General features: G+C 44.9%; 1 protein-coding gene across 3 annotated transcripts; it reads right to left on the bottom strand.

The window, feature by feature from the left end:
• Positions 1 to 105: 105 nt before the first annotated feature.
• LOC128141552 (beta-galactosidase-1-like protein 2) lies at positions 106 to 27,039 on the bottom strand. 3 transcript variants are annotated; one of them, XM_052786414.1, is made up of 20 exons: positions 26,883 to 27,039; positions 23,955 to 24,014; positions 22,482 to 22,679; positions 21,806 to 21,874; positions 21,395 to 21,490; positions 19,712 to 19,820; positions 19,302 to 19,394; positions 15,176 to 15,257; positions 11,949 to 12,013; positions 9,597 to 9,681; positions 8,452 to 8,589; positions 7,698 to 7,778; positions 7,354 to 7,460; positions 6,800 to 6,946; positions 6,311 to 6,382; positions 5,290 to 5,368; positions 3,984 to 4,071; positions 2,034 to 2,148; positions 988 to 1,104; positions 106 to 511 (listed from the first exon to the last, which is right to left on the bottom strand). In XM_052786414.1, the coding sequence occupies exons 1-20, from the start codon at positions 26,963 to 26,965 to the stop codon at positions 425 to 427; spliced, it is 1,971 nt and encodes a 656-aa protein (XP_052642374.1). In that variant the 5' UTR covers positions 26,966 to 27,039; the 3' UTR covers positions 106 to 424. The 3 variants fall into 3 exon arrangements, with proteins under 3 accessions (XP_052642374.1, XP_052642375.1, XP_052642376.1); XM_052786415.1 differs by lacking the exon at positions 23,955 to 24,014; XM_052786416.1 differs by lacking the exons at positions 23,955 to 24,014; positions 26,883 to 27,039 and adding an exon at positions 23,419 to 23,932.
• Positions 27,040 to 27,650: the final 611 nt, after the last annotated feature.

The following is a 27,650-nucleotide window of genomic DNA, read 5'->3' as shown; positions in this document are numbered from 1 at the left end:
CAAGGAGGCCAGTAATAACACATTTTTAAAGTCACTGGAGAGCTGAGCTCAGCTTTCACTTCAGATGGCTTCAGTTCTTTCTCTCTCTCTCTCTCCCCTCCCCACCTCTCTCTCTCTCCCCCCCTCTCCTGCCTCCAGCACCTTTTTACTCCCCCACATTCACCAGGTGGTCCATAACATGATGCGCAGCCATCCAAGCTGTGGGTCCTCAGTAGTGCAGGGAGGTGAGCTTCTGCATCCATCTATGAAACAATGGACTCTGGTTCCTTCAGGGCCCATTCTCTCTTCTGAACTTACTGCCAAAGAGCAAATCCTTTACCTGGGTCTAGTGGAAATTAACATGCCCAAGTGCCTGGGCCATCATGTCCCCAGACATGCAACCAGGAATATTCAAGATGAACCAAACATGGGAAAGAAGCTCTCATCAGTCCACATACTGGGTCCTTCCTAAGTAAGGTATGTCGACAGATTGTATTATCCGTCCTGCAGTGCGTTCTTCAAAAATTACAATCTGCAGAAGAGAGGGATATATAAAGTTCTTCATACAAAGGCTGAGCTACTTTAAATATTTTTAGGAGGAAAAGGCATACGATCACAGCAGGGGAAGGAAGCATCATTTAAAGAGATCAATCAATATGAGTCTGAACAGTGACTGTGATTCTTCTTCAGCACCACATGATGCAGAAAATGAACCAGCATCAAATCAGGTTTGTCTTGATTTTGAACTTGATGCAGTGCTTTGAAGTTTAGCTGCCATCCTCATCATGTCTTAATGGTTGTCACAGCCATAGTCAGCTTTAGAGCAGCACCCTCCCTAATTTTCACAGATCTTAGGAGATAACAGTCTCCTTCCTCTCTATTGCACTGGTTTTCAGCTAGAGATAGGTAATTAATATAATGTGTATGTCTAGCTCTTTGGGACATGACTCAGAGCAGGATCTTTAATAATACAAACAAGCAAAGAGAAATCCCACCAAAGCCTCTCACCTCATTGCTCCCTTTCCATAACCAGGGGCCAGGAAGATAGAGTGTTTCCTGAGGTCCAATTTTCCAGTAGCGGCCCAGGTTCTGACCATTGACAAACACAACTCCTTTTTCCCAGCCCTAGAATCAAGACAGTACACAGAATTACTGATGCAGCTGTGTCGCCTAGTTAGCATCCCCACAGGAAACTAAGTCTACTTTCACACTTGCATTCTCTCAGGCCACTTTCTGCAGGTTTTCTGCTTGCTTTCCCTGTGCAACTCCCTGAAGCCATGAACATTTAAGTAAGCCCTGTTGAACAGGAGTTATCCTTAATGTACTAATTAAAAGGATAAATGTGCAATTCATGATTCATGCTTGTACAGGAAACTTCATCCTTTTGAACAGATGTATCTTTACTTCTTCCCAAGCATAGAGTATCTCACCTATTTCCCAGGTGAAAGAAATACTGTATTGCTACTGACTAGCATAATTTACAACAAAGCATAAATGGAAAAGTGAGCAATACAATAATGACTGGCATGAACCTTTGTTCTAAGGGAGAGAAATTGGAGGAGGAAGTTTAATAATACTTAATATCTCATCTTAAGTTCTATGCAAGAGCTAGCAATCTTCCACAGAAGGAAGATGTGAATGCTAAATCTCATGCCATGTCTACAGAGAAGTGACTCTTTCCATATCACATTGAGGAGGTAGGGATAAAACTAGTGCCTCCTTTATTTTTTGTGCCCATTACTCCTCTGCAACTAGAAAAGAAATAGCATTTGTATGTCAATAAAAAAGACTAACTGTTCATTAGGAGCTTTGCAGGGTCAGTATTGCACATGTTTTCTATCAGGACCACTACACACTGAACAGAATTACCTGCCAGCTTGAGAAGAGTTCTACACCCTCAAAATAATTCTCTTTCTCCAAGATCAGAGGAAGACTACAAAACTACAGACTACAACACAGAGCTCAGTCAGACATATTACACAAGTGTCTCTCTAACCAGCTTTTTCAAAATCTTGATCAAGCAAAAATAGGGGGGAAAGCAAAATAGGACTTACCTGTAGCTTCAAGAAAGTGTCCTGTGGCTGATGCTCTATCCACAGCCTTCCGCGAAAAAAAGCTGGACCGACAAAGTAATCTGGGACCGCACTCCATCCAGCAATATGTCGCAAGCTGTAAGAGAATGACCAAACACAGTAGGGAAGCACCAGGCAGCACTGAGAGACGCAACACTGGTCTCAAGATCATTTCAAATCACTGCTTACAATGGCGGATGGATTTTGTTAAAACAACGTTGCTATTTCCTTGCATGCCTGAAATGTCAAGCAGTTGCTTTTTAGTGGTAGGTCCTAAAGGTAATACTCTTCATGCTGCAAAGGGATGAAGTGTTTATCTCCAGTAAACATTCAAGGCAAGCACCTAGCTGATCTCTCCCCTCCACTTAAGATAAGTATACTGGTGGTACGTCTCAGTCTTCGTTATCCTATGCTTGCCACATCACTGATAGGCCAATTTCTGGTACAAGAAAAGGATATGTGGGGCTATCACCATCTCTAATACTTTACAGCAATGTAAAAATCTCTGCTTCACGTTGGCTGCTGAAGTGCACATCCTCCTTTAGATGCGACAGTGCCATGGTGCAAGCTTTAAATGCATGTGGCTAGCACAGGCTAAAGGAAAACCTGCAGGGTTGATAGGATTCAAAACAGACATTCCTGCCCATGTTCCTATCGAGGAACGTGAACACACCATTACAAGTTTGCAGTAATTAGGGGCAATCTGGCATTATTTCTTACCTGTGGCAACAATTCAGGAGCAGGGGACAAACAGAAGAAAAATAAGGAGCAAAGAAGTCCCACAGAAGCCTTCAGCTTCTGTCAGAACATGTTCCTTCTGACCCTTATGAACTGCACCTCTTGGATTCAGGGAACTTATTGATCCAGTGCAGCTTGACTGCTACTGAATTATTCAACTAAAAGCCTACGACAATTCCTTTCACAATACCGTGTGCTCCATCCTCCTACGCAGTGACTGTAAGCTGATTGTGTTTCATTGCTACTGGTCAATTGCCAGTAACTTACTGTAGCATTGACTAATCTTGCTTTTGTTTGGGCATGGCAGTTCACTTGCTTTAATGTTCCTCACTGGAAATACTCTTCTAAAACCCTGCAGTCAAAGGTTATTGCGAGTTACCCCATCAATAAGAATCCTTCAAGTAGCCCCCCAGCACCTGTTAAGATTGTCCTTAGAGATTTAAAACTGTAGACTTTTTTTCTTTTAAAAGCCATTTCAGTTTAACATGGCCTCTCCCTCATTCCTACATGAAATGCAGGAGCTGTGATATCCCGGGGGATGCACATGTGTTACTTTCTGGTATTAACAATATAACTCAAAACAGTCTCTCTGGATCATGGCCAGAGTCCATAGGGCATCTGTTGCCTTAAACATTTGCTAAGGTTTTCTGTATCTACTAACAGAGGCTCCTTGACTTATCCCTGCTAGATTTCTGTTTCAGTCTTTCTTGAATTAAAGCAAAATAACTTAAAAGACAGGAAGCCATCTGGACTTGTTAATGGACTATTAGTAGCTTCCTAGAATTAATCCATCCCTTGCGAGTTTGAATTACTGAATATATCAGCCATATAGCTAATTTCAAGAAAGACACAAACTTCTCCGACATGGGAGTGTGCTGGAACCCACCCTTTTGGGTAAGCCATGCTTTTACTTACCCCATCTAACCCTGCTGTACAGGCTGTGAGGAAGTCTTTAAATCCTCCACAGTGGGAATACATTTCACCTCTAAATAATGATATGAATAAAGCGGCACCATTTTCTGCACTGTTTCAGGCAAAGGTACCAGCAAGGAACTTATCGGTGCAAAAACCCACCTACCTACTTTCACCTTTTGCTGCCTTTCTGATACATTTAACTGCTACCTATTAGATTTTGTACTGCTTGTAAACAGTTGGTTTCAAATGAGGAAGAAAAAAATTTTAAATCCCCCAAACCTTTTCATGAAGCCAGGTTTCATCTCCAAACTGTAAATCTTGAAGTTCCTCAAGGGGGTTTTATTCAAGAAGACGTCACCAATTAAGCCTGCAAGAGCAATGGGGGTAATGAAGAGTTGAAAAACAGCTAAAGCTGATAGATTTTCCTATTTGAATGCGAGGAACAGCAGGAGATGGAAAGCAGCCACATTCTGCAATGGAATTAGAGTCCATATGGTCCCATTGCTCATCCAGATTGAGTGGGGAACATTACTATACTTTGGCCTCTCCACTCTCTCCTTTGCTTCAACTCACCAAGCCGTTAAACACCCTCCAAGCAGAAAACATTGTTGGCACATGCAGCAGATGGAGTTTTGCTGTTATTGTTGGTTTTTAGTTAGCTGTCCACGTATAGATTTTTTTAAAGCAGTAGATCAGTTACTTCTCTAACAGGCACAGCAAAATATAACATGGGCAAGCACTAATGCCCAGTGCTGATCCAGTGCTTTCCATCCAAGGATCTTAAGACATTTCAATAAGTAATTTACCTTTAGCACTCTCTTGTTAGATAGTGTTATTCTCCCTGTAGCAGGCAAAGCCTGGGTCCTAATCTAGCCTCCTCATTACGGGACTGCAGTTAAGACTGCCTAAGCAGCGCAGAGGCTTTATGCACCTCTTCTGCAGTAAAATAAAATAAGTACAGTCACGTGCCTAACTCCCTTAGTCTATTTTGTATAGTTTTTGCATAGAGATCCCCACTAAAATAGAATCCTGGGGTTTCAACCTCTTCCAGCTCCAGAGTTTTGTGTGATAGACTTCAACATTTTAGTAAATTCTGCTCAACAGGATGCAATTGATTCCTCCTGATATTGTGTGAGTTTTTAAATGTTGTGATCCTCCCATATCAAACCCCCAGGGGAAAACACAGATTAAAAAAAGGTATTTTCCTTCTCTCCCTGTGAAGTAACATGCTCACAGAGCAAGAGAAAGGGTACCCTAACATCACCTAGCAAATCTAGAGCAGAATAAGATTCATTGATGGCCTTGGGTTTAGTTGTACCCCTATAAAATAAGAAGCCTTAATGCAAACCATCAAGCAGTGACTATTTTTCATGTACGATCACTCCAGACATAGGGGTGATGATCTGTGTTTTTTGACAAGTTCCTTCTGTCACACCATTTCCCACTGACTCCCAGATGATAGTCTTGGCTAGCACTATGATAGCTGTATCGGGTCTTCAGTCTGGTTCTGTGTAAAGCACAGTTCTACAGCATTTAAACTCAGAGAAGTATCTAGGACAGTTTGAGAACAAAGAACTTAACTTACCTTTCCTCTGGTCATTCAATGCCAGGCCATAATTGACGCGACCGCGGTTCTCTACCAAGAGTCTTAGCTGCCTGAATCCCTGTTAAAAAAAAAAAAAAAAGAGCATCAGCTGGACCAGTGCGCAGCATGTGCTGTATCAGCCACAATGCTTGGTTAACAGAGGTCAGTAGACGTGTTTAAGAGGGGAGGTGGCACCAATACCTTTGGCAGTTGCAATTTATCTGTTTACTTTAAAGTTCTGGATTATGTGACAAAACAGTGTCCCCATATCTTTCAGCTACTGCACAGTTATGCCACTGAGGAACTCTCTGCCTTTTCATAAAAGTTTTCTTTTTTTTTCTGTTGAATTTTTAAGTACCATTTTGATATCACCCACAGAGCCAGAAATGGAGTTTGATGTAGTACAGGCTTATGTCATATAGCTCTCCCACAAGTCATAAGAACTATTAGTATATCCACTCACTCACCTACTCCTAGGAGCCATGCACAGCTCTGTTGACATGCATTCAATCAATATACTAGTCTTATTGCCAACTTCTGCCAGGGGAAGACTACTCTCAGAGCTGAAGAGAGACATTCCCCCTCATTTCAATCGAGACCCAAAAGGTGCAAAAGCCCCCAAAGACCCTTAAAACCTGCTTTGTGCTAAGGAAGATGAAGTCTACATGGACTTAATCTGCACAAACAGGGTACTGGTACTCAGTGTCTACAGTTGTGGGTGTGGCAAGATGGCGGGCAAATTTTGTGCAGCAAGGACTACAATGACTTGAATTTTCTCCATGGAAAAGTATTAAAAAAACACTTCTCAATCACAAATAGTAACTTAGCAGTGAAATCACACTGTATTTCACTAGTGAAATAGCGTCTAATTAGGGTATAACAACCATTCCCTGTGTCAGGCTACCGTACCAGCTAGTTAAATGGATTAGGTGGGAGGTGCCTTCTTGACAGCTATGCCTCTTTAGTGGTCTTGGTTCTGTTATCCACACACTATTGCTGTGAGCAATCTCCAATAAGTTACCTGTCCATCAGGAAGGGAGAGCTCCACTGTGTTGTAGTCCAGCTCACCAACATACATGGTGTTAACAAACACCTGCAGAACAGAGCACAAGAGAGCAACTTCTCATCAATTATACTATAATCGTTTGTTGCATAGGTTACTGAAGTTGTATTTGGGGAGGAAACTGTCTCTACTTGAAACTAGAACTCAGCGTCCATAACTGTGTCACTGATTCAGTCTAGGTGGGGGGAAAAAAAAAAATCACAACATTTCTCCAAACATTCCATATTCTGATGTTTAAAGATATTGTAAGTTTTAGTAGACTGGAACCTCAAGCTGATTTACAGATGATAAGGGTTGGAGCTTAGCTGAGAACTGAAGAGAGCGAATCACACTTCTAATCTAAAACTTCACATTTTCCTTCATGGTCAACCCATTCCCTGCCTAGCTGCCAAGACCAAAGCATTTATAGCTGACTGAAGTTAGTCACAGTTGCCCTCTGCTCCTTACCTGTGCTCGGTCACGGACATGGTCCCTTGAATGCAGATGTCCACCACCAAAGATGACAGTCTCGTAGAGCACATATCCATACGACTGCCCACTGCTATCATTTAGGTGCAGATTCTCCATGTTAATAGGAAACTCTGACTTAATGGGCTGCAAAGGAGAAACAAATTTAACGGCAGAAGTGGCCTCTCGGCATTGATAGGCCACATAGAGGCAATTCATTTAAGATAGGTGTTCCACTCTGCCACAGGTTACATTTACCCTGTCAGCCTCCAGAGGTCTGTTCCAACCTGAATTACCTTATGACTCTATGAAAGCTACAGCAATGAAGACAAGGTACCAGAAAAGGGAACCAAGGACTTGCAAAACTGGAATTCCGAGAGAACAGAAGTAGCAGTAAAAAAGGTGAGATGAAAGATTTGCCTCCTTTGCATATCCTTGACAAAACATTCCCCAACCTTATCCTTGTGGGATAACAAGCCAGTGCACTAATCACCTTTTCCACCTAAGAGGTGATGCCTTTTAGTACGGAGATGCATTGAAATTGGTGGTCCTACCTGTAAAAGAGACGGTAACACATCCCAGAGAGAGATATATTGATGCAACAGGATTGCACCATATGATGCCTTGCTTTCAATCATGGGAGGGAGAGGAAGAGGCTGGCCTGTGATGCAAAAAGAAAGAGAAAGATGGAACAACTATTTCAGATGCAAAAAGCCAACACAGATTTAAGGCCCCTCCAGACCTCCTTTGGTCCTCCCTCCCATCTTTTGGAAAAAGCACCCAGCCAACCCACCAACCAACCAGAGTCACAGGGCTCCAGCAGAAGGGCCACTTTAAACAAGTCTCTGACTTAACACTGTAGGTAGAACAGTATTTCGGTTCTTGGATTTATAATTACCAATGATCATGCTGAAGAGTTGTCGGAGCTTGAAAAATTTGGATGTATAGTCTCCAGCCTCTGTCAGCACAGCATCGTAATCTGAAAAAGAAGCACGTATGTTTTAAAAAACATACAGCAGCTCTGGGACAGCCTTTAAGTACACTGTCATCAAAGAAGTAAAAGCCCAAGACACAATTTTCTTGGCACTGTCTACATTATGGAAACCTGTACACTTTCATCTGTGTGAATGTAGCTAGACAACCACAGAGTTGCTTAATTTGGAGAAGAGCCACTCACCAAGGAGCAACATACTTTTAGTGATCTAATTTGCACGTATCCAGAATTTCACACAAGATAAAGTCAACGATTAACAATTTTAACAAAGCGCTGTTCGGATGAAAAGAGCTTTATGGTACAATTTGATGTGGTAAAATTAAAAAACAGAACTGTATCTTGGATCACCATCTTTCCCTAGAAAGAAGAGCCAGCATGGAGAGAACATGAAGCAAAGTCATCATCTGCGACTTCTATTTCCAGTTCAGAATGAGGGGATCCTCCACATCCTGGAATGGGTCTGGAAATAGGAATGCTAAAGTAAGCCCCGTTTTAGACAGGCATTTGCTTCTAAGCTATGTTCCTACTCATCTCTCCGTGACAAAGTGGTTGTACTGATCATTTCTCAATGCTTCTGTCAGCTGTAACTAGCCCAAAGGGTAGTCTGAGCTGCAGTCTCACAACAGGTGCACAGGCAAGGCAGTGAAAGAAAACTCACCATAACTGGTGACATCTGACTTGTATTCATCAGCCTCCAAAGCACCGTTCATGAAGCCAAAGTTGGTGCCTCCGTGAAACATGTAGAGATTGATGGATGCTCCTAATTTGAGGATGCTTGCTACAGTATTCACCATTTCTGTAAAGGAAGGGCAGTGCCAGGAAGGCCACAGACCAAGAAGCTAGGTTAACACTCTTCCAGTAATTCAAAGTAGACACAAACATTCTGGTCCTTGTCAGTCAGTCACGCCTGTGTAATTACAGTGATTTGTACTGTGATTTGTATTTTGCCCTCAATAAGGGCAGCACATCTACTGACATACCGGCACGTATTAATACATTCAAATATACCTCTCCTATAGGTGAAAAAGGGTAAAAGCTCATGTACTTGAGCAGGAATTTTGCTTTTAAGCAGAAGAGTTGCAAGGACTACTCAATCGGACTCCTAAACTCAACACACTAATGACCCAATTACAAAGACAATTGCAGGAGGACACAAGAGTCATTAAAATAGTCTTACATAGCTCTGTTTTCACTGTACTTTAGATGCCCTGGAGGTTCTAGGGTTGGTGGGGTTTTTTTTTTATACTAGTCTTCCTTCCTAATGAGCTTTTAAACTAGAAAAAACATGATACTTTTCAGAAGGTGCTATACTAGCAAGAGGCTTAAGTTCACCGTATTTCCACAAAAGGTAAAATAATCCTCTCTTAATGAAGACTGTTTATTCACTAGACAAGTAATGCCGTTATGATGGAGGCTTCACAACACTTATGACATTTTTACAAAACACAAAGTCTTCACAGGATTTAGATTAGCTCAGGAGGTGAAACAGATGATTTATATCACTGGGCTACATTTTTAAAATCCACCTAGAGTAGCATGAGGCTATCTCTAATATCCTAAGATGTTTGGCTCTCTGCACACCCCACAGAGTCCCTCTTCAAGAAATAAAAAGAAAAAAAAAATTTTTTTTTAAAAGAGCTGCTGTTTAGTAACACTACTGAAGAAAATCCAAGGCACAGCAATGTGACCCACTCACTGAGAGATTATTCATTTACAAAGACTCACACAAAGCAAAGGTTACAGCAGGACAGAAAATTTGAAAAAGTTGTATGTAATTTTTCCTTGACTATACGTGGCACTCACCGTCTGCATCAAAGACATAGTGAGGGCCTCCCCAGTTATCAAACCATCCTGTCCAATACTCCATCACCATCTTCGGCTGATCTCTCTGTATCAAAACAAAAACAAAGAGTTAAAATGGAGACAGGGCAGTCTTGCACTCATCCCTATTTTCTAGAGAAGCATTGTTCAAATGCAGTTTGGTGACATCGTTTACAAGAGTGTTTTTTTCTCAAGTTGGCGTTAAAAAAAGCAGCTAAGGAGCTCTGAACGAGTGAGGAACAAGATGCTGTGGGTCAGCAATGCCCAGAACAGGCAAGCAAAGCAGAGAAGTACTCTGCTAGGCACTTAAGCAAAAACAATGGCACACAATCAGGTAATACCAAACAGTTCTGGATATTGTTGTTTGGTAGAGCTGTAGCAAAAAGACAAACCAACTGTCACTGTTTAGCTTCTGCTAGAAATACACATTTATAAATGTCTGCTTATCAGCTACGCCACTGCCAGCTGAGAGTTTGCAGGTGCACTGCAGCCAATGCTTGCCAAGGTAGGAACAGCAGACCTTAGTGGCTTAATGCCTTTTTAATGCCGCATATGGTGTTGGCAGGAAAGAATTAGCCTTTGCAGGAATTAGGTCTTCATTAAAAAGGCTCTGCACACAGAGCAATTGCTTCCCATTTGTCACCGCTTGCCAGCTCCCTTAGCTCCGGTAGAATTCCACCCAGCCCCATCACACCGGACAGGACAACATGTGCTCAGCCTGGCTGGCACTCCCTCCTCACGGCATTTATTTCAAGTCAAGGCAATCTTGCCCTTTATTTGATCAGGGCTTTATCTGATGCCACATGAAATGGCCAAGGTAAGTGGCATTAAAGAAACTTATGTTTCATTAGGAGAAAACAACTGCAGGTGCCTGTAATCTAATTGTTCCAGGTTCAGACCAGCTCTTGGAAATATGTTTAATCAATCCATCCCCAGTAAACTAGTCAAAGAAAGAGTTTTATTGCCCTCTGGAATAAGAGATCCTAACAAGGAAAAGGCAACATAGCTTCCTAATCCTTATGAATATGAATGACAGGCTTCCTGTCTTGTAATCAGTAAGTGTGGCAAAGGAGGAGCTCCTATTATTGCGCCGTGTTGCATTTATGTATTCAGTTGGTGGGGGTTTCATTTGCAGGGTTTGGGGAATTTTGCAAGACCTAAAGAAGGTGAAAGCACATGCAGCATCGCCTCTTTTGCCTGTACAAGACAGAAAAACAAATTAAAGTGTTAGAATTCAACTTTCAGCATGCCAACAGCAAGGTTTCCTTTCACAGTCCAGGCAAAAGCCAAGGGAAGAGATCAGAAGAGAATCGATCAGGGCCTGGGGCACACATCAGTTGTTCACATCTTTCCAGGCTGACATTTGGAGCAAGCAGAGCAACAGGGATAGAAGAGGACTGGGGATGCAAAAAGAGAACCTGTCACTAAAAACCAAAACTTGTTATTCCCTCACTACTCCCTCGTCACACAATCGAGATACTTTTTGCATCAACTGTTCATTAGGCAATTCCCTACCCCTGATTCACATATCTGACAGCACAGGGGGTTAAAGATGCTCAAGCAACACACTAAATTTGAATGCTTTTCTGCAGTGAGCACTGCTGAATGCCAGGTAGGCTGGGCTGCGGAGAAGGCAGGAAAAGCCTAGGACTGCACTGCGTGAAAGCTGTTTTGTGAAGTCACTGTGGAAGCGTATCTGGAATCAAAGCATTCCTCTGATAGGTTCTGCTGCAGGTCCTAGCAGAAATAGGACCAAATGCCTAGTCGAGCCAACAGTCTCTTCTGCACAGCATGCCATTAATACAATTTCACATATCTACACTGAATATGAGGTATTGAAAATGACTGAAACACCCATCACAGTGTACCCTGAAAGAACTGCAGTAGATCAGCACCCTGCATTTGAAGACTACAGTTTTCAAACACGCTCTTGGCATCCACAGCATCAGGGTAAATGAGTTTGGGAAAAAGATGATTGACCTTCAAGAGAGAGGTCTGACAACTGCAAAGTAGGATGCTACTGGGTATCAACACTTGAAAGTGTGATGAAATCTAACCCCTAATGGCTAAACACAGGTGGCAGGACACAGCTGAGTGGAAAGCCTTTAAGAAGGTGCTGGATAACAGCATACTTAAAAACTTCTTCACTTTCCAGAGCGATCATCATAAGTATTTTCACTGATTCCAGAAGGATGTCGCCTAATGAGAAGGAAGCCCAAACATTTGTTCAAAAAAAGCCCCAAACCAACACACAAAACCAAAACAGACTATCAGTGCTTCATTTCTAATGCTGTCCTGGAAAACCTAGATGAACAAAGTTTTTCTGCATCTTACCTGTACTGTGTCCAGATATTTCAGTAGCCCGGGTTCCAGTTTCTGAAAGTTAACAGTGGCCAGTGCTATTGGGAAAATAAAAAGTTGTTATTAATTTAGACAGCTACAAAATGCTTAGGGGACCACCTCCTTAGGGATCAGCCCAGCACAAGCTCAGGGGGAACTGGAGCATCTTCTGAACCACCAATACAACCTCCTCGGAAATTTCCTATCAAAGACTTCACTTAGTATGCAGAATCTAACTGGACCGCAGCACACAGTGGAATTACTTGCAGGCCATCTTTTTAGCTCTAATGTTCAGAGAAACTAGAAAGAGAGAGCATCAGAGCAGCTCATGGGGTGACACAAGCTTTAATTAGAGGCTGTAAAGCACTTGGAGATCCTCAGATAAAAGGCACCACATAAAGGAAAACTTATTACTACAAAGTCATATCTGCATGCCACACTGATCTCCCAGGCTTTAGCTGCAGGAATCGCTACCCAGGCAATATCTTACAGCTTGTCATGTCTGTGGGGGTGGGTGAGAGAAACCACAGTGCAAGTGAACCAGATAGAAATTGTAATTGGAAGACTTATCTGTGCTTCTGCCCTGTGCAGCATGGGGGAACCAGCAACTAGTTTGTGTGTGCTGCGTGTGTAGTGAAAGTCACTGCATGATCTTCAAGTGCTGGAGTGGGAAGACCTGTCTGCAGAAGCTGATGCATTAGAAGACACTAATCTGGTATCAGTGTCCCAGCCCCTGGTACACGTTTGAACCATTTTCATACTTTTCTAGCCTTCAGACACACTGATGATATTTCTCCCAAGAAACTTTGAAAATGCAGGAGCAACGATATGATTCTGTATTAAAACTTGACTTCTTACAAGAGAGCTGGTATCAAATCCAGCCCCAGTTGTGTCAGACAGAGCACTTCAAAGAGAATACTTACAGAAGCAAAAGCTCACTTCTCACTATTTATACCTTGATTTTAATAGGCTGACCTATGTAGTGTGCTGAGCTGAAGAATTTGGCACAGGCACACACAGTGGGAGAACAAAATAAAACATGGATTTAGCATTGATGTAATACATTAGTTGGCAATCCTGAAGGCGAACATGCCCAGTTCTGCTCTTCATGCAGATTAACAGCACACCATTGAAAATGGTGTAAAGGTGTGGAGAACCAGTCCCCAAAGCCTTATTAATTTTTTCCACAGTAGGTAGTTTTCACATAGACACAGCTTTCCACCACGGTGCTTCGGGCATGGACTGGAGAGAATCCAGAGGTTTTATTTTGTCACCCATCAGCTCCCGGAAGAGCTGTACCAGGTCAGTTTAGAGCCACCTGGCTTGGGATTCTTACCATTGACCATGCCAGTGAAGGGAGAAGAATTGCAGGAGCTGCACAGGTACTCTGAGACTGACAGAGTTATTTTCCCTACAGCATGGGACATCCCACTATACCTGTGAGCATGAAGGGACCCACAACAAAAGCTTTCCCCCTCATCCCCTGAATATGTGCTGCAACCACTGAATAAGGGCTACAATACTGTAGTCTCAGATGCTTCTACAACAGAGAGTTTTCTCTGCAGAGCACCAGACCGACTGCTCCTGGCATTAACAGAAACCTACAAACACTTCTTGGAAATAAATTGGTACACCACTGATGAACAGAATAAACAACAGAATCACTGCATTAGTTTTAAACTCCAGTTAGGAGCCTTCTCTCTATTCTCTTACACACTCCTACAGTGGATTTTGTTCTCTCTCCTTTAGCGCTTTCATAACCACCTTGCTGCTATACCGCTTTGAGCCCTAGTTATTCCACGCATCTGATTACTTGACATGTTGACTCTAATGAGCAGATTGTTATGACATCTAAAAGGCAAATTGGTATCAAAGAGCTCTCAGCATGCAACACGCTGGAAAAGACAACTCAAAACAAGAACGAGCTCTGAGGCAGTAAACATTCTCACAGAAGATGGTGAGGGCTAGACAGGCATTTCCACACCAGCCCTCCTGCATGTTGGCTTGCTGGCAGGGAGAGAGTGACTCTATGTGGTCAAGGCTGAAAACTGCTGCACACCAAAAAAATACAATTGAGAAGACCACCATACTGCTGAAAGCCCATGGACTTCAGAGTTATTGAATTTGTCCCTCTCATACTGTCATATAAAAACAAGAGGAGGAAAAAAAGGAGGGAAAAATCTTTCCCTTTAATCATCTCCATGCCTGATTTTAGAAAATTAACAGTATTTACGACTGAGCGATGACAGGAGCACTCAAAGACTTCACCCTGCAAACACTTCATTCAGGGAAGCAATTACTACTCAGGCAGGCAACTGGCAGAAGCACATGAGAGGTCAGAGGCCAAGTACATAGTAAATCTCAGCTGAACTGGATCTGGAAACCTGAAAATCAGTATCGCATTATGCCCCAAACAGTCAGATCTAGGGCACAGTGAAACTCAAACAGCTCTACCTCCATTTCTTCACAGTGAAAAGCAGGAAGGGTGCTAAGCAGCATTTTTAAACACTTAATAGAATTACACTTTTTAAAAGGGAAAGGGAAAATGGACATCCTTTTGCATTACATCTGATACCCTCCTTTACCTTACCTACCAAAGGCTGTACACCCAAGAGCGAGCTTGCTGAGAAGACAGGGCTGCCCCACAAACTACTGCTAAACTTACAGAATGTAAGATTTCAGAATCAAGGTTTTGATGGACTTTTTTCTTCTCTTTCTAATTGCAAAGCAGGTATCTTAAGTTATTACTATTAGTAATTGCTGAGGTACTTGTTTAATATATATTCACATGAAGCAATAAGAAGTAGTATTTTCAGCATCAAGAAATGCTAGGTGCTGCCGTCTCTTGCCTAACCTCATTGGGAAGTACAGACACCCAATACTAGACAGAAGGCAGCAAGGTATGTAGTCTGCACACGCTTAATATCCTTGAAAGCAGAGAGGCTGCCTCCCCATGGAGCAATCCTGCTATCACCGTGTTACACCTTATGTTGAGAAAAACACTCTAAACCTTTCTGGGAAGGGACTGGCTTTGTTCTCTGTGTATACCATCCAGCTAAGGGGGGGTCCCTCCCTGTGGCTGAAGCTCCTGTCACAAACAGGGTACAGCTAATGGGTGCAGCTTAGCGCATGAAGTGTATTGCTCTCATTCAAAGGCTATGTTTTATCAGCTGCCCCAGACAAAGAACACAGCCTTACCTTGCTCTCCTACAAGCACATACCTCCTTCCACTAAGCCAAATGACAGCCCGTTCTTGTTGTCTGAGGTCATTAACAGCTCCACAATCCCTCTGTTTAACAGGGCCTAAATCAAAAAGAGGAAAAGCCATTGTGTTAACAGCCTGAGTTTAGTATTTGTCAGGATATTAAAGCATTAAAGTACATTATCACCTTCTCTGGGGATAGCTTGAAACTGGTAGTGGCTTGGTAAGAAATATTATTCCTGTGACACCTCCCATTCCTCCTGAAGCTTCCCTGCCTACTTTTTCCAGCTTAAAGACAACTGAAAAATCTTATTTTGTTTTAGAAACCTGGATCGGTTTCTCACTGATGCATCAAACTTCAGGATTTTATCTTCTTCTTCTGAGATCAGTTTAATAAATAGCTTCACTGCTTTCCATCAAAAGAGGCCTTCAGGTGGAAGAAGAAAAAGAAAAGCAGCTCACCCTTCCTGACTGTCTAACAATGGAAGCTGAAAGGAGAAAATAGCTGGTTTGCCAGTGAATGCCATCACAGGACAGCTCAGGTACCTATGTTCTTGAACAGTCAAGTCTAAATGAATTTACTGGTTCTTCAATACCACAGCACTGTATGAAATAGCACTCTAAGGTTTTTAAAATGCACATGCACACGAAAGGTTCTTCCCATTAGGATTGTTCTCTTACAGTTGTGTTTTTACAGAACAGCGGCTGATGTCTGAAGGAGAGATTAGGAAATCCTAGTTGCAAATGATCCCCTCTTTTCACTGTACCTGCATTGGAAGTCATTCCTTCAGCTTCAAGAAGCTTTGAAAACAAGCCTCAGTCTCTCAATTCTAAATTACTAACTGTAAAATGGTGATGAAGACGCATCAGCTCACACAGGAGTTACCTGTGTCATGTGCACCGACTAGTTAATCTGCTGTGTGTTTAAAGAAACCTTTGCATATTGCACATGCCTGCACAAAGAGTAGACTTGAGCATTACACACAGTCTACATTAGAGAAGCATTACAACACAGAGTTTAAAGACAAACCCAATTCAGAGTTAAGACAACCTGGTTAGTTTATCAACCTATCATCACTAAATCGATACCTGAACAGATGCTGGTTATCTGACAAAATTCAGCTACTGAGGGAACCAGAATTTCTAACAAATTTTATTATGATAATTCTTAAGCACTGCATTAATACTAAGTTTCTTCACCTCCTTTTCAATATAAGTGCAAAATGGAGAAACGGCAGGGAGCTGCCACACATTGAAATGCATTACAGGATTTCAGGGTGCAGCAGAGAAACCAGGAATAGAAACAGCATCTGAGGCAGACACGGGTGTGTGCTCAGCTAATCCCAGCTCATGTACTGTGTGGGGAGGGAGGTGTCAACACACCCTTTCATGGCCTTCACATTTTGGAAGGCAAACGCACTGCACCCGAAAGAGTGAGATAAGGACAGGGTGTATTGGTTTTGTGTGGCAAGGTTTTGGTAGCGGGTGGGGTTACAGGGGTGGCTTCTGTAAGAAGCTGCTGGAAGCTTCCCCTGTGTTCGACAGAGCCCATACCAGCCGGCTCTAAGACAGACCCGCCGCCGGCCAAGGCCGAGCCAATCAGCGATAGTGGTAACGCCTCTGTGATAACATTTTTAAGAAGGAAAAAAGTTGGGACGGCGGTATTTCGGCAGCCGGAGAGAGGAGTGAGAACATGTAAGAGAAACAACCCTGCGGACACCAAGGTCAGTGAAGAAGGAGGGGGAGGAGTTGCTCCAGGCGCCGGAGCAGAGATTCCCCTGCAGCCCGTGGTGAAGACCATGGTGAGGCAGGCTGTCCCCCTGCAGTCCATGGAGGTCCACGGTGGAGCAGATATCCACCTGCAGCCCGTGGAGGACCCCACGCCGGAGCAGGTGGGTTCCCGAAGGAGGCTGTGACCCCGTGGGAACCCCGCGCTGGAGCAGGCTCCTGGCAGGACCTGCGGATCTGTGGAGAGAGGAGCCCACGGAGCAGGTTTTCTGGCAGGACTTGTGACCCCGTGGGGGGCCCACGCTGGAGCAGTCTGTGCCTGAAGGACTGCACACCGTGGAAAGGACCCATGCTGGAGCAGTTCGTGAAGAACTGCAGCCCGTGGGAAGGACCCACGTTGGAGAAGTTCGTGGAGGACTGTCTCCCGTGGGTGGGACCCCACGCTGGAGCAGGGGAAGAGTGTGATGAGTCCTCCCCCTGAGGAGGATGAAGCGGCAGAAAATAACGTGTGATGAACTGACCGTAAACCCCATCCCCGTCCCCCTGTGCCGCTGGGGGGGTGGTAGAGAATCCGGGAGTGAAGTTGTGCCCGGGAAGAAGGGAGGGGTGGAGGGAAGGTGTTCTGAGATTTGGTTTTATTTCTCATTACCCTACTCCGGTTGATTTGTAATAAATCAAGTTAATTTTTCCCCAAACTGAGTCTGTTTTGCCCGTGACAGTAATTGGTGAGTGATCTCTCCTATCCTTATCTCGACCCACAAGCTCTTTGTTATATTTTCTCTCCCCTGTCCAGTTGAGAAGGAGGGGGAGTGATAGAACAGCTCTGGTGGGCACCTGGCATCCAGCCAGGGTTAACCCATCACACAGGGATTTCAGGTTTTGTGTGAATTGTGGGGGTTTTTTAATGGGTATATTAATTCCAGGAAGATTGCAACATTGTCATATATGCTAGGTGCAGATGTGAATTAATCAACTTGCCACATTCAAAGCTCAGGGCCCAACCAGAACAAAGACTAGGAGCTCCACCTCACATTAGATCCCACTCCAACCAAAAAATAAGCCCTGCAAATCCTGCTTTCCCACATTTTCATCTTTAACCACTATAATACACTTCCTCAGATGTAAGTTGCAAATAATACCAGAATATGACGAAACAGTACTGCAAAAATACACCCACAGGCCTGGCAAGGAAATCTGTTCTGACAAGTCTGTGAAACATCACAAGCCCTTTCATCACCGAGACATGGAAAAGCAAGCACCGAGTCGGCACACTGTTCAGACAGAACAGAGTCTCCATGCCCCATTGGCTTAGGGTTCTGAAAGCCACTTGTTTATATGCTTGCCACTGGTGGGACATAGGGAGGGAAACTATGAAGATATAACAGACAATTTTGACATTATCAGTTCATATTGGCGATTAACTTTTAAACTTGTTTCTATGTACACTTCATATTTAACCTTCTAAGCAATGTTAAATCACTCCACAAGATGGAGTTTGTGCAGGAGCAGGCACCACTCTAAGATTAGGACTCCTGCCACACAATTTATTTGGTTGAAGAGCCTCTGTACACCTTGAGCAATAGGACAACCTGAGCCAGAGCTAACCTCAGGGTGCTCAGGGCGAAGCTGGGGTATCCGAAGGGTTTCAGAAGGATCTGATAATGCTGCAGCAGAAGAGCAGGGAACATACAATTTATAGCACGTACACACCACTGGATGGGTAACCTCTCCCAGTGCAGCAACACATTTAAGCATTCAGTGAGAAGAAACTAAACAATGAAACTTGTAAGGCATACTGCAGATCTTGTTAACTGTCTGCCTTGCAACTGTACTAGGGGCAAATGAACAGGTCAGACTCATGTTAGATCCACCAGGATAACCTGACCTCCTTGGGCAGTGGCCAACTCTTTATCATTCAGTTCAGAGAAAGGAGCCAGGGCACAGTCTAGTCTCCATTTGACAAGGGTAAGGGAGGCATTAGGCAAATTAATCTGCCTGATGCTGAGCTCCAGATTACACAAATTGAGGAGTGTGCTGGTGGCTTGTTCACATAAACCTTCCTCCCAGGAAAGTCAACAGAGACAAAGAGAAACCTTTCATCTAAGAGAAGCAAAACAGGACCAGCAGGAGACAGCTTCTTCAAGGCCAGCTATGTATTACAGATAGTCCACCATTTCCCTATCACCGTCTTCTCTGGAAGACATAAGAACACAGGCTTGTCAGTATTAAGAGGGTCATATGCCATCTCTTCCACTCCAGGAAGAAACATCAAGGGAAATGCAGCTGGATTATGCACTGACGTTTTCAAGGGTTTCCGAAGCCATGCTCAAAAGTTATTCAGAAGAAAGAAAATACTATAAGGAAGGTGGTTTATGAGAGAGATTCACCACAGAAACAAGTAAACGTGCCAACATTACCATTTTAACATAGGTCATGTAGTTTGGGTCTTTGGCGTAGGAACCATATTCATTCTCCACCTGCACTGCAATGATGGGACCTCCTTTCTTGTACTGTTGGGAACAAAAGGGAGAAGTTGTTCATCATGATTTCTAATCAGAGGGACTGAAATCACTGTGGCACTAGCTTGCAGGAAAGATGCATGAGCCTCAGACGGACTCAGCTCCACCCTCTCATCCTCCCAAAGTCTATGCATAACCAAACGGCTAGATCTAGAGAGCTGACACAGACAACTACAGTCCATACTGGTTCCTAAAGTGAAGCTGGTAGATCTGTTATTGCTTCAACCTGCTGCCATTACACACAGTTCACACTCCTCTGTGCAGACAGTCCCTGCTTGTGGGCAGAGAGGGTAATGGATTGTACTTGCCTGAAGAGGGATGACAATACGCATTAAATGATCAAAATAGGCATCCACAGCTTCTGTGAAGCCCTTGTACGTTGTCCTCAGTTGCATCTCTGGGTCTTGCAGTAGCCAACTACGAGAAAAGCATCAACCAGAATCTATTAGAGTCTCCTGTCCAGTCAAGGCTGCAAGAGGTAACACCACCCATCGACATCAAGTCACATCTGGGCAGGAATCATTGAATTTTCTGTGTCACTTGGCTAAGCCTGCAGTGCAGGTATGGACATCGTGAGTCAGTGAATGACACCATGTGAGGCTATCTACCACTCAGACTTTTAACTGAGTCCAGACTGCAATTGCCAAGCTGTTCCCCTTCTTTTTGTTCTGTACTTTGGGCCTAAGCTCATTTCATTAACTTTCCCAATAAGATTTCAAGGGCTAAACTTACCTCTCTAAAGGTTACTCTGGAATTCCCTGCTTCCCCAAGGGCACTCTACAACCAAGTGCTCCCTCATAAAACCCCAATCATGGCTCAAAACAAAGCTTCCGGTAATTGTTCCCATGGTTTCTACTGCTGATTTACAAGACTTAGTTTCCTGGTTTGGGGTTAACACAGAAAAGGGCAATTTGTTTCAAAGCAGAACAATGTTGTGCTATAACAATTTAAGCAGCGTGAGCTTGTACCTTCCTTGTCTCTGCAAATGGAGGCATTAACTACTAGCGCTTCCAGAGGTCTGAAAGACTCAACTCCTGTATGCTATATGCAGCTCAGCGAGCTTACAAAATCATTGCCTCTTTACCTGTAAAATAAGAATAGTACTGGTGCTCTTTATCAGAATCTTTTCTCTGTCTGATAAAAAAATACATGGATGATGTGGCAACAACTGACAATATATGCACTTCTCAATCTAATGTAGAGCTAGCTACTGCCTCTGGTCACAAGTAGCCATGCTCTCACGAGTAAGTAAGTCCCTGACACACCTCCACAGTTCTGCACCTGAACTCTCTGATGGCAGAGGCAGGGCATTCTGAAAAACAAAAAGATTGAAAGAAATAATCCCCAAATTTTGTCCAGTGTCTCCACTGAGGTTTATGCTCTGTGAATGTAAGTAAAACAAGGGGTGTGTAACCTGGCACTGGTTCCTCCGGGATCTAGTAACCAGGCAAGTCTCAATGCTGACGTATTCAACTCGGCTCTTAAAGTCTCTTAGGAGCAAGCTGTGTGCTTTACAAAAAAATACAACAGGAGGTTGGAAAAGTTATGGGTCTTTATTACTGCCAGCCATATAATACACATGTTCTAGTAGGACTTCCAAAATGCACCTCAGATGAAGCGAATTCTTACATCAAGCTGCAAATACTACTATTCTTATTATACAGAGAGTCAAGTTGCAACAGCAATAGAAGATGGGTTTCCCCAATTCTATTTTCTTGCTGTAACCATTATGCCATAACACAACTATTATTTTAAAGAATAACCACTCAAAAAAAATTCTGGTTCCAGGCTTACTACCTCTACTGCTTAGGAGAGCTCAATAACATAATGAGTATTCACCTGCTTTGGGGACACAGAAAATAAAGATTCCCATCTAACAGCCAGCGATTCTAAATCTCTGAAGGAGGCTCAACTGTATGATCAGGGGGTTTGTTTGGGGTTTTTTCCGCAGTCCCAAACACTTGCCTCAACTGAACTATTTACACACTTACCTGGGCAGACCACCAAGGTCCCATTCAGAGCAGATATAAGGTCCAGGACGCAGAATCACCCACAGTCCATTTTTAGCTGCCAGTGAAAGGAAGGCCCTAGAGATCCAGACAGCATAATTATTGTCTGACTGCAGAATCCCTACTCCATGCACTCCTAATACACTAATCACCATGAAATTTAGGTACCAGAACCAGAAGAGAATTGCTTGATGAAGCAACTATACTGGATTGGTACTAAACCTGTAAGTTCCCAGGACTCCAGAAAGCAGGGGAAGGAATGAGAGTCTCCATTGCCTGATCAAGGTACAGGCTCTGCTTCAAGCTGGAAATGACCTCTTCATCCGGAACCGACAGGCACACCCTCCCCTCAAAACAGGACTATTTAATAATAGAGCTGTCTGTACCACATACTCTAGATCCAGGTTTCGACTGAAGTCAAACTTCCCTCTTTCTTGTTCATGAAGGTTCCATGGCACATACCTGAAATGCAGAGTTAGGGCAGTGGAAGTGAAGGGCCGAAAAGGGCACTGCATTTGTGAAGCACAGAAAAAAACTATGCACTTGCTTTGTTAGTCAGTAACAGATCCAGAGATTACTGCATGTACACATTACAAGTGTCTATTTACACATTATCTGTGCCTTTCTTTCATTTTTCTGACAGGTCCTTACTTTGTTGCACTCTTTTCCCATACTCTGCAAAATCCGAGTTTCTCGAGACCATCAAATGTGGTCTCTCTCTAGGTATATCTTTCACTCTCCAAACAAGAGCAATTCCTACATCACAGCCATGCTGAATGGCTGTTTCAGAGCCTGACCCTTCCTCATCAGGTCAGCATTAAGAAGGCACTTTCCCAGTACGTCTGATAGACATCTGTTCCAGTCGGTATTTGAGGATACCGCAGTGTGTGATGGTTAAAGAAAACCTGAGCCCCCACTACTCTTTTCTGCGTCTTTTCTCCTAGTAACAAGTACAGAAAGACACTGTTATAGCCCACTGGGATTAACAACAAAGTCCCACCAACTACTGTGGAAGAGGGGAGAGGCTGCAAGGTACATGTGACAGAGCCAAGGGAGTGAGGACACTTACGTCGTGAGGGTGTTTAAGCCACATGCTTTCATCTTAAGCATGCGGTCTTCCCAGTATTCCCTGGGGACTCGGAAATAGTGCATTGAACCTCCAAATATGCGGAATGGCATGCCTTCCAGGACGAACTGTGAGTTTTCTGTCTGCAAGCCTAAGGTCCTCCCCCATAACCGCAGAGGGATCAGCTCACTCCAGTTAAACCTAGAAGAGAAAGAGAGACATATGAGCATCCAGTCTCTAGTAAAAAAATCTGTGCTTATCATAAAGAAATCTGTCCCCCTAAGAGAGGCTGCTCATTTCACCCTACCTGGCATGATGAGCTCTGACCTTCCTACTTCTTAAGAAAACCATACTCTTTGTCATATAGAGCATATAGATTTTTCAGAAGACCATAAAACAGATGGAAGACCTGCCCAAGATGTGTATTTAATATTCATTTCGCTAGCAGCTTCCATCCTGAATGCCCCAAGCCACTCTGCCATACTCTACAACTGAAATGCAGCACTACTCAGGCAGAGATCATGAAACGAGCTTGCTGAAAATACACAATGGGCAAGTTTTCACTCAATACTAGCAAACACTTTCATAACTTAGGAAATGTAAGATCTCCCTGTTTTGCAGTAGGATGACATACGCTGGCTGATTTCCAGATCCTCGCTCCAGCAGTGGCTGCATTTCAGTATTGCTACCCTGAATGTCTTGTGGTCTCTGAGATCTTCCAACTCAATGCATGGAAAATATAAACAACCCTCACCTGTTCACTGTGAATGGAGAACCTTTTCCTCAGTTTAAAGAAAACTCCTGGACTGCATTCATCACTCAGGAAAGATGAGGTCTGCCGTCATCACAAACTTACCTCTGCCTGCTTAGATTAATTCCTTAATATGTTATTTGCCAAAAGAACCAGAGCAAAGGAGATAGCAGGTTCCAAAGCACTTACCAGTTTCAATATTCATGCCATCACAGTTCCATTTGGGTCAGTTCCTGCATGCAAGAAACTACTTCCTACTGCCTTATATGGCTCCCCACTTCATTTTGGCTGAACCAAGAAAACATACTATCAACTAGTCCAGATCCAAAGCAGCTACGCTGCCTCCATCAGACCATCCCAGTTCCACAACGCTGAATACACAAAAGAGTTAGACAATAGCAGCTTGTTCCTCTGAGACGTTATCACAGCCAGATGCGAGGGATGAATTCCCGTCTCAAGAAAGCAAGGGTGACCCACACATTTGAGAGAAATGTCACATTCGGAGAAGAGGGAAATACCTAAGCCTCTGGCTGTTTTCTAGACTACATGTAGAGCGGGTATTAGCAGAGGGTAAGGACTTTTCAGAACTCGTGGCTTACAGGGATTGCTAACCAGGAGCCTGCAGCGATTACCTGTTGTCCGACACAAGACAAGGAGACTACAAGGGAACTAAATCTAAGACCTCCAGGATACTGCACGGGCTGGCTGACAAGCACAGAGGGTACCTGTGTAGCCCAGCATTCTCACAGGGCTCTGAAACAACCGGCAGCAGGCACGGGTAATACCTAGAAAAGGAAGTCTAGATTAGATACTCACTGCCTTCACTCAACGAGCACTCACGTGCATTTATTGTCAAACCATTTGCAAAAATAGTGCTGAGCAAGGAGATTGTAACGTATCCCATTCAGAAGGTGGTGCAGTAATAGCAAAGCTTTTAGGAAGGTAGCGCAGCTCAAAGTAGGAGAAATAAGCGCAAAATACCTAACTGCCATATTTAAAAGGTGGCTGCCTGAGTAGCAACAGGATCAAAAATGTCATCTACACAAGAAACTAGGTACAGCCAAAGAATGATGATGTGAGGCTAGGGAACGGCGGCATTGCTCCCAAGAAATTACTGTGAATTTTACCAGCAGGGGAGGAGGTTCTCAATCCACACGCAGGATATCCTATGGCTACCTGCCCCTCTATTCTGCTAGAACTACATCTCCCACAGATTGCAACTTTCACAAATCAGATCCTGAAACTGCAGCTGTAGCTCTCTATTTCTATTGCTTGGTGGTAAGCCCAAGGCAGAAAGCTCAAAGGGGTCTGGAGACACAAAGCTCCAATTTTTAAAGATTAAGTTGGAAAAAAATTAAGTTTCCAATCTGTTTCTGAGCTAGGTAAAGCCCCTGCACACAACAGTACTGCTAACTGCCACTGGTGCCAGAATGAAGGCTGTACTCAGGAAGCATACACAGCCAGATAAAAATAAACAAATCACTTAAGCTCATCTTCTTAATCCTGGGCACAACTTAGTTGGCAAGTTTCCATGAAGCTTCCTACCTTAAAACTCCCTGGCGCCAGTGTTTTTTCTCACCGAGAAGGACTGGTAGGAAGCTCCCAGGCTCCCAATATTTTCAATGTATTATCCTGGATATCCTGAAACTCAAATCTCTCACTAGGATCTGTTCAAGTGGCTTCTGAAAAAAACTTCTGTGACTCAGCAGAGCTTCATCCTGTTACCCTGAGCTGGATTTCCACAGCTCAAAGCCCACCTGGGCTCTGTGCTTCCTCTTGAGAGCAACGTATAGCTCCCAGTATATTTTTTTCTCACTTCTACAATGACAGCACAGGTTGCAAAGAATCTTTTTTTGTCTCTGTTAAAGGTTACTGGCCTACTTTGTCCCTCTGTAGCCATTTCCTCCCTGCTTCAGGGAAGTCTCTTTTTTTTGCAAAAAAATAGCATTACATTACCAAGTTCTCCCCCAAACAGAAGCTTCAAAATTGGGTTGGACAAGTTAGTCCTTAATGAAATGATCTGTCTTTATAAGATGTAAGTTGAAGTGCAAAACACTCCAAGTGGAATAGGAAAGTCGCAGTTAACTGCTAAACCAGACAGCTATGCTAAGGCATTCATGCCTGTAAAACAAAAACCTAGCTGAAGTCCTCTCTGCACGAGATAAGAGATTTAGCTTTGGTATTCGTCTGCTGCATACCCAGAACAGATGGGGGGAAAAGCTAATAGAAAAGAAAAAGAAAGTCAAAACAGGGGATGAAGCGTGGAGACCATCAGCTTGCTTTGCCAATACTAAAGGACACGCTTCAGAGGACAAGGGACTTTACAGTTAATGCATAAACCCTACTCAGACCTGCCTTCGAGGGCTTTGCTGTTTATTCTGGGCTTCCTCTGGCCAGGGAAAAGTGAAAGCTTTGAGCTGCCTTCACTCACGACTTGCTGTCTTGCAGCAACCGAGGTCCTGTGTCAGTCAGACGAGCCCCAGGTGCACAGTGAACACAGCCGGGATAACGATCACTGTGTTTTGTAGTACAGTTTATTCTCAGGAGACTCGGGCCACAGAGAAAAACACCGGGTACCAATGGATACGGTGTTCCGTAGATACACTCTTACAGGAGACAGACTTCTTTGCTTTTATCAGGTATCGGTTTGCAATAATCCTCTGGTAAGAACGTATGTGGCACGACCCCAAGACCAGCTAGAAAATAATTTTGCTTCTAATTATGCAAAGATTTATGAAGGCTTTTCTATAGCTTTGAGGATTGGGTCAGTTCCTACTATGAATTTAAGAACCCACTATAAAATATCCAAGTTATAAAAAGGATGCGAGCGGTAATAAATAACTACATCTTCCCTTGTGGGGACGCAGAATGGAAAGAACCAGACCCAGAACAGGCTGGGTGGAGCAAGAGGGAAACACAGCTCTGGTACGAGCGCGTCGGAGGCACCCGTGGCAGCTTCAGAGATGGGTTAGATCTGACGGAGCGATTGATTTGCAAATGTGCCTCATCCGTCAGAGCGGCGATGATGTAAAGCCTTACGAGAGCCAAGGTCGGCAGGGGTAGCATTAGCCTAACGTAGAATCTGATTTATAGCGCCGGCAATTGGTCTTTCCTTGTCCATTACTTTTTACGATAGACAAGAAGTTGCGTACGTTACGCGTAACGCTTATGTAAAGCTTTTAAACCATTTCTGCGTGGAGGTAGCGTTACTCTCCCTGGTCCTTCCCACGCTCCCGTCCTGCTGGAGGAACGCTCTCTCCGCCAGCGACGGATGGGGAGCGGTCTTTCTCTATGCGTTCCGGTAAGAAAAGACGTGTAGATCGCATCGAGCCTGGGTCGCCGTCAATTAACGTCCCCGGGCAGCGAGAGGGAAGCGCGAAGTTAATTACCGTCTCCCCCCTAAAACGAGCCCCCGGCTGCCATTCAAGCGCCGCGGCTCTCACCAGCAAACCCCCGTCACGGCGGCAGGCCTGCGCTCAGGAGCGCAGCGGGGCGGCGGCAGGCGTGCAAACCCCCTGTCCGCCCTACCCCTGCCGCCCCGGGGGAGCCCGCACCCCGGTTCCCCGCTGTCCCCCCCCGCAACCGGGGCGCGACCCCCGCCACCCCCGAGGCGCGGCGGAAAGGCGGGGGGGGGCGGGCGTGGCGCCTCTCACCTGCGCAGCAGCAGCCACAGCACCAAGATGAGGAGCGCGACGCCCCCGAGGCGCCGCTGTCGCCGCCCGCCGCACGGCCACATGGCGGCCGACCGCCGCCGCCCCGGAACCGGTCCCGGTCCCGGAGCCAGAGCCGGACCCGGACCCGGAGCCGGAGCCGGGCCGCCAGCACCGCCGCCGCGGACACCCGCTCCGCCCGCCGTTCGCCCGCCATTGGCCGCCCGCTGCCGAGCTCCGCCCCCTAACCCCTTCGGCGCCGCCAATTGGTCGGCACCCTCCCGCCCGCAGGGTGGGGCGCTGAGGATTGGCGGCGTTGGTGCCACTCATGAGGCGGCGGGGCCGGGCGGGCCTGCACGGCAGCAGGTACGGGGGTGGCGAGGGCCCCGCCGACACGGCAGCCGGGCCCCCTGCCCGCCCGGGGGGCAGCGCGGAGATTCCCCCCTCGCCCGTTACCGCCGTCTCGCTGAGGGAGCAGTCGCGGCCGCGGGCCCGTCCCCCCTCAGGCCGTCTCCCGCCCTGCCCCTTGCGGGCGGACGGGGGCAGCTCCGATCCCCGCCGGCCGGGCCCCCGCCGCGGGCAGGCGGCTGTTTCTGTCCGAGGCGCGAGCTCTCATGCTTTAAACTGCCCTGGCCGCCCTGCGAGAGAAATTAATTCCCTGTGAGACGGAGGGAGCAGACCCAAGGGCCTCTTGGCGTGCAGCGCGGTCCGAGGCCGAAAAACACCCGTGTCTGCTGCCAGTGCTCTGTCATCTCCCTTCCCCGCCATGGG

Source organism: Harpia harpyja, chromosome 4 (genome assembly GCF_026419915.1).
Source record: "Harpia harpyja isolate bHarHar1 chromosome 4, bHarHar1 primary haplotype, whole genome shotgun sequence".
NCBI lineage: Eukaryota > Metazoa > Chordata > Aves > Accipitriformes > Accipitridae > Harpia > Harpia harpyja.
The sequence above is the reverse complement of the archived record's forward strand: the minus strand, read 5'-3'. Positions and strand labels throughout refer to the sequence as shown.

Excerpts from the sequence above, each read along its gene's own strand:
- LOC128141552 (XM_052786414.1), bottom strand. The coding sequence starts at position 26,965 with ATGTGGCCGTGCGGCGGGCGGCGACAGCGGCGCCTCGGGGGCGTCGCG. Across the intron at positions 19,821-21,394 it reads GACCTTGGTGGTCTGCCCAG|TTGGCTACTGCAAGACCCAG; the intron begins GTAAGTGTGTAA and ends CTTTTCTCGTAG. Across the intron at positions 2,149-3,983 it reads AAACCTGGCTTCATGAAAAG|CTTGCGACATATTGCTGGAT; the intron begins GTTTGGGGGATT and ends ATTCTCTTACAG.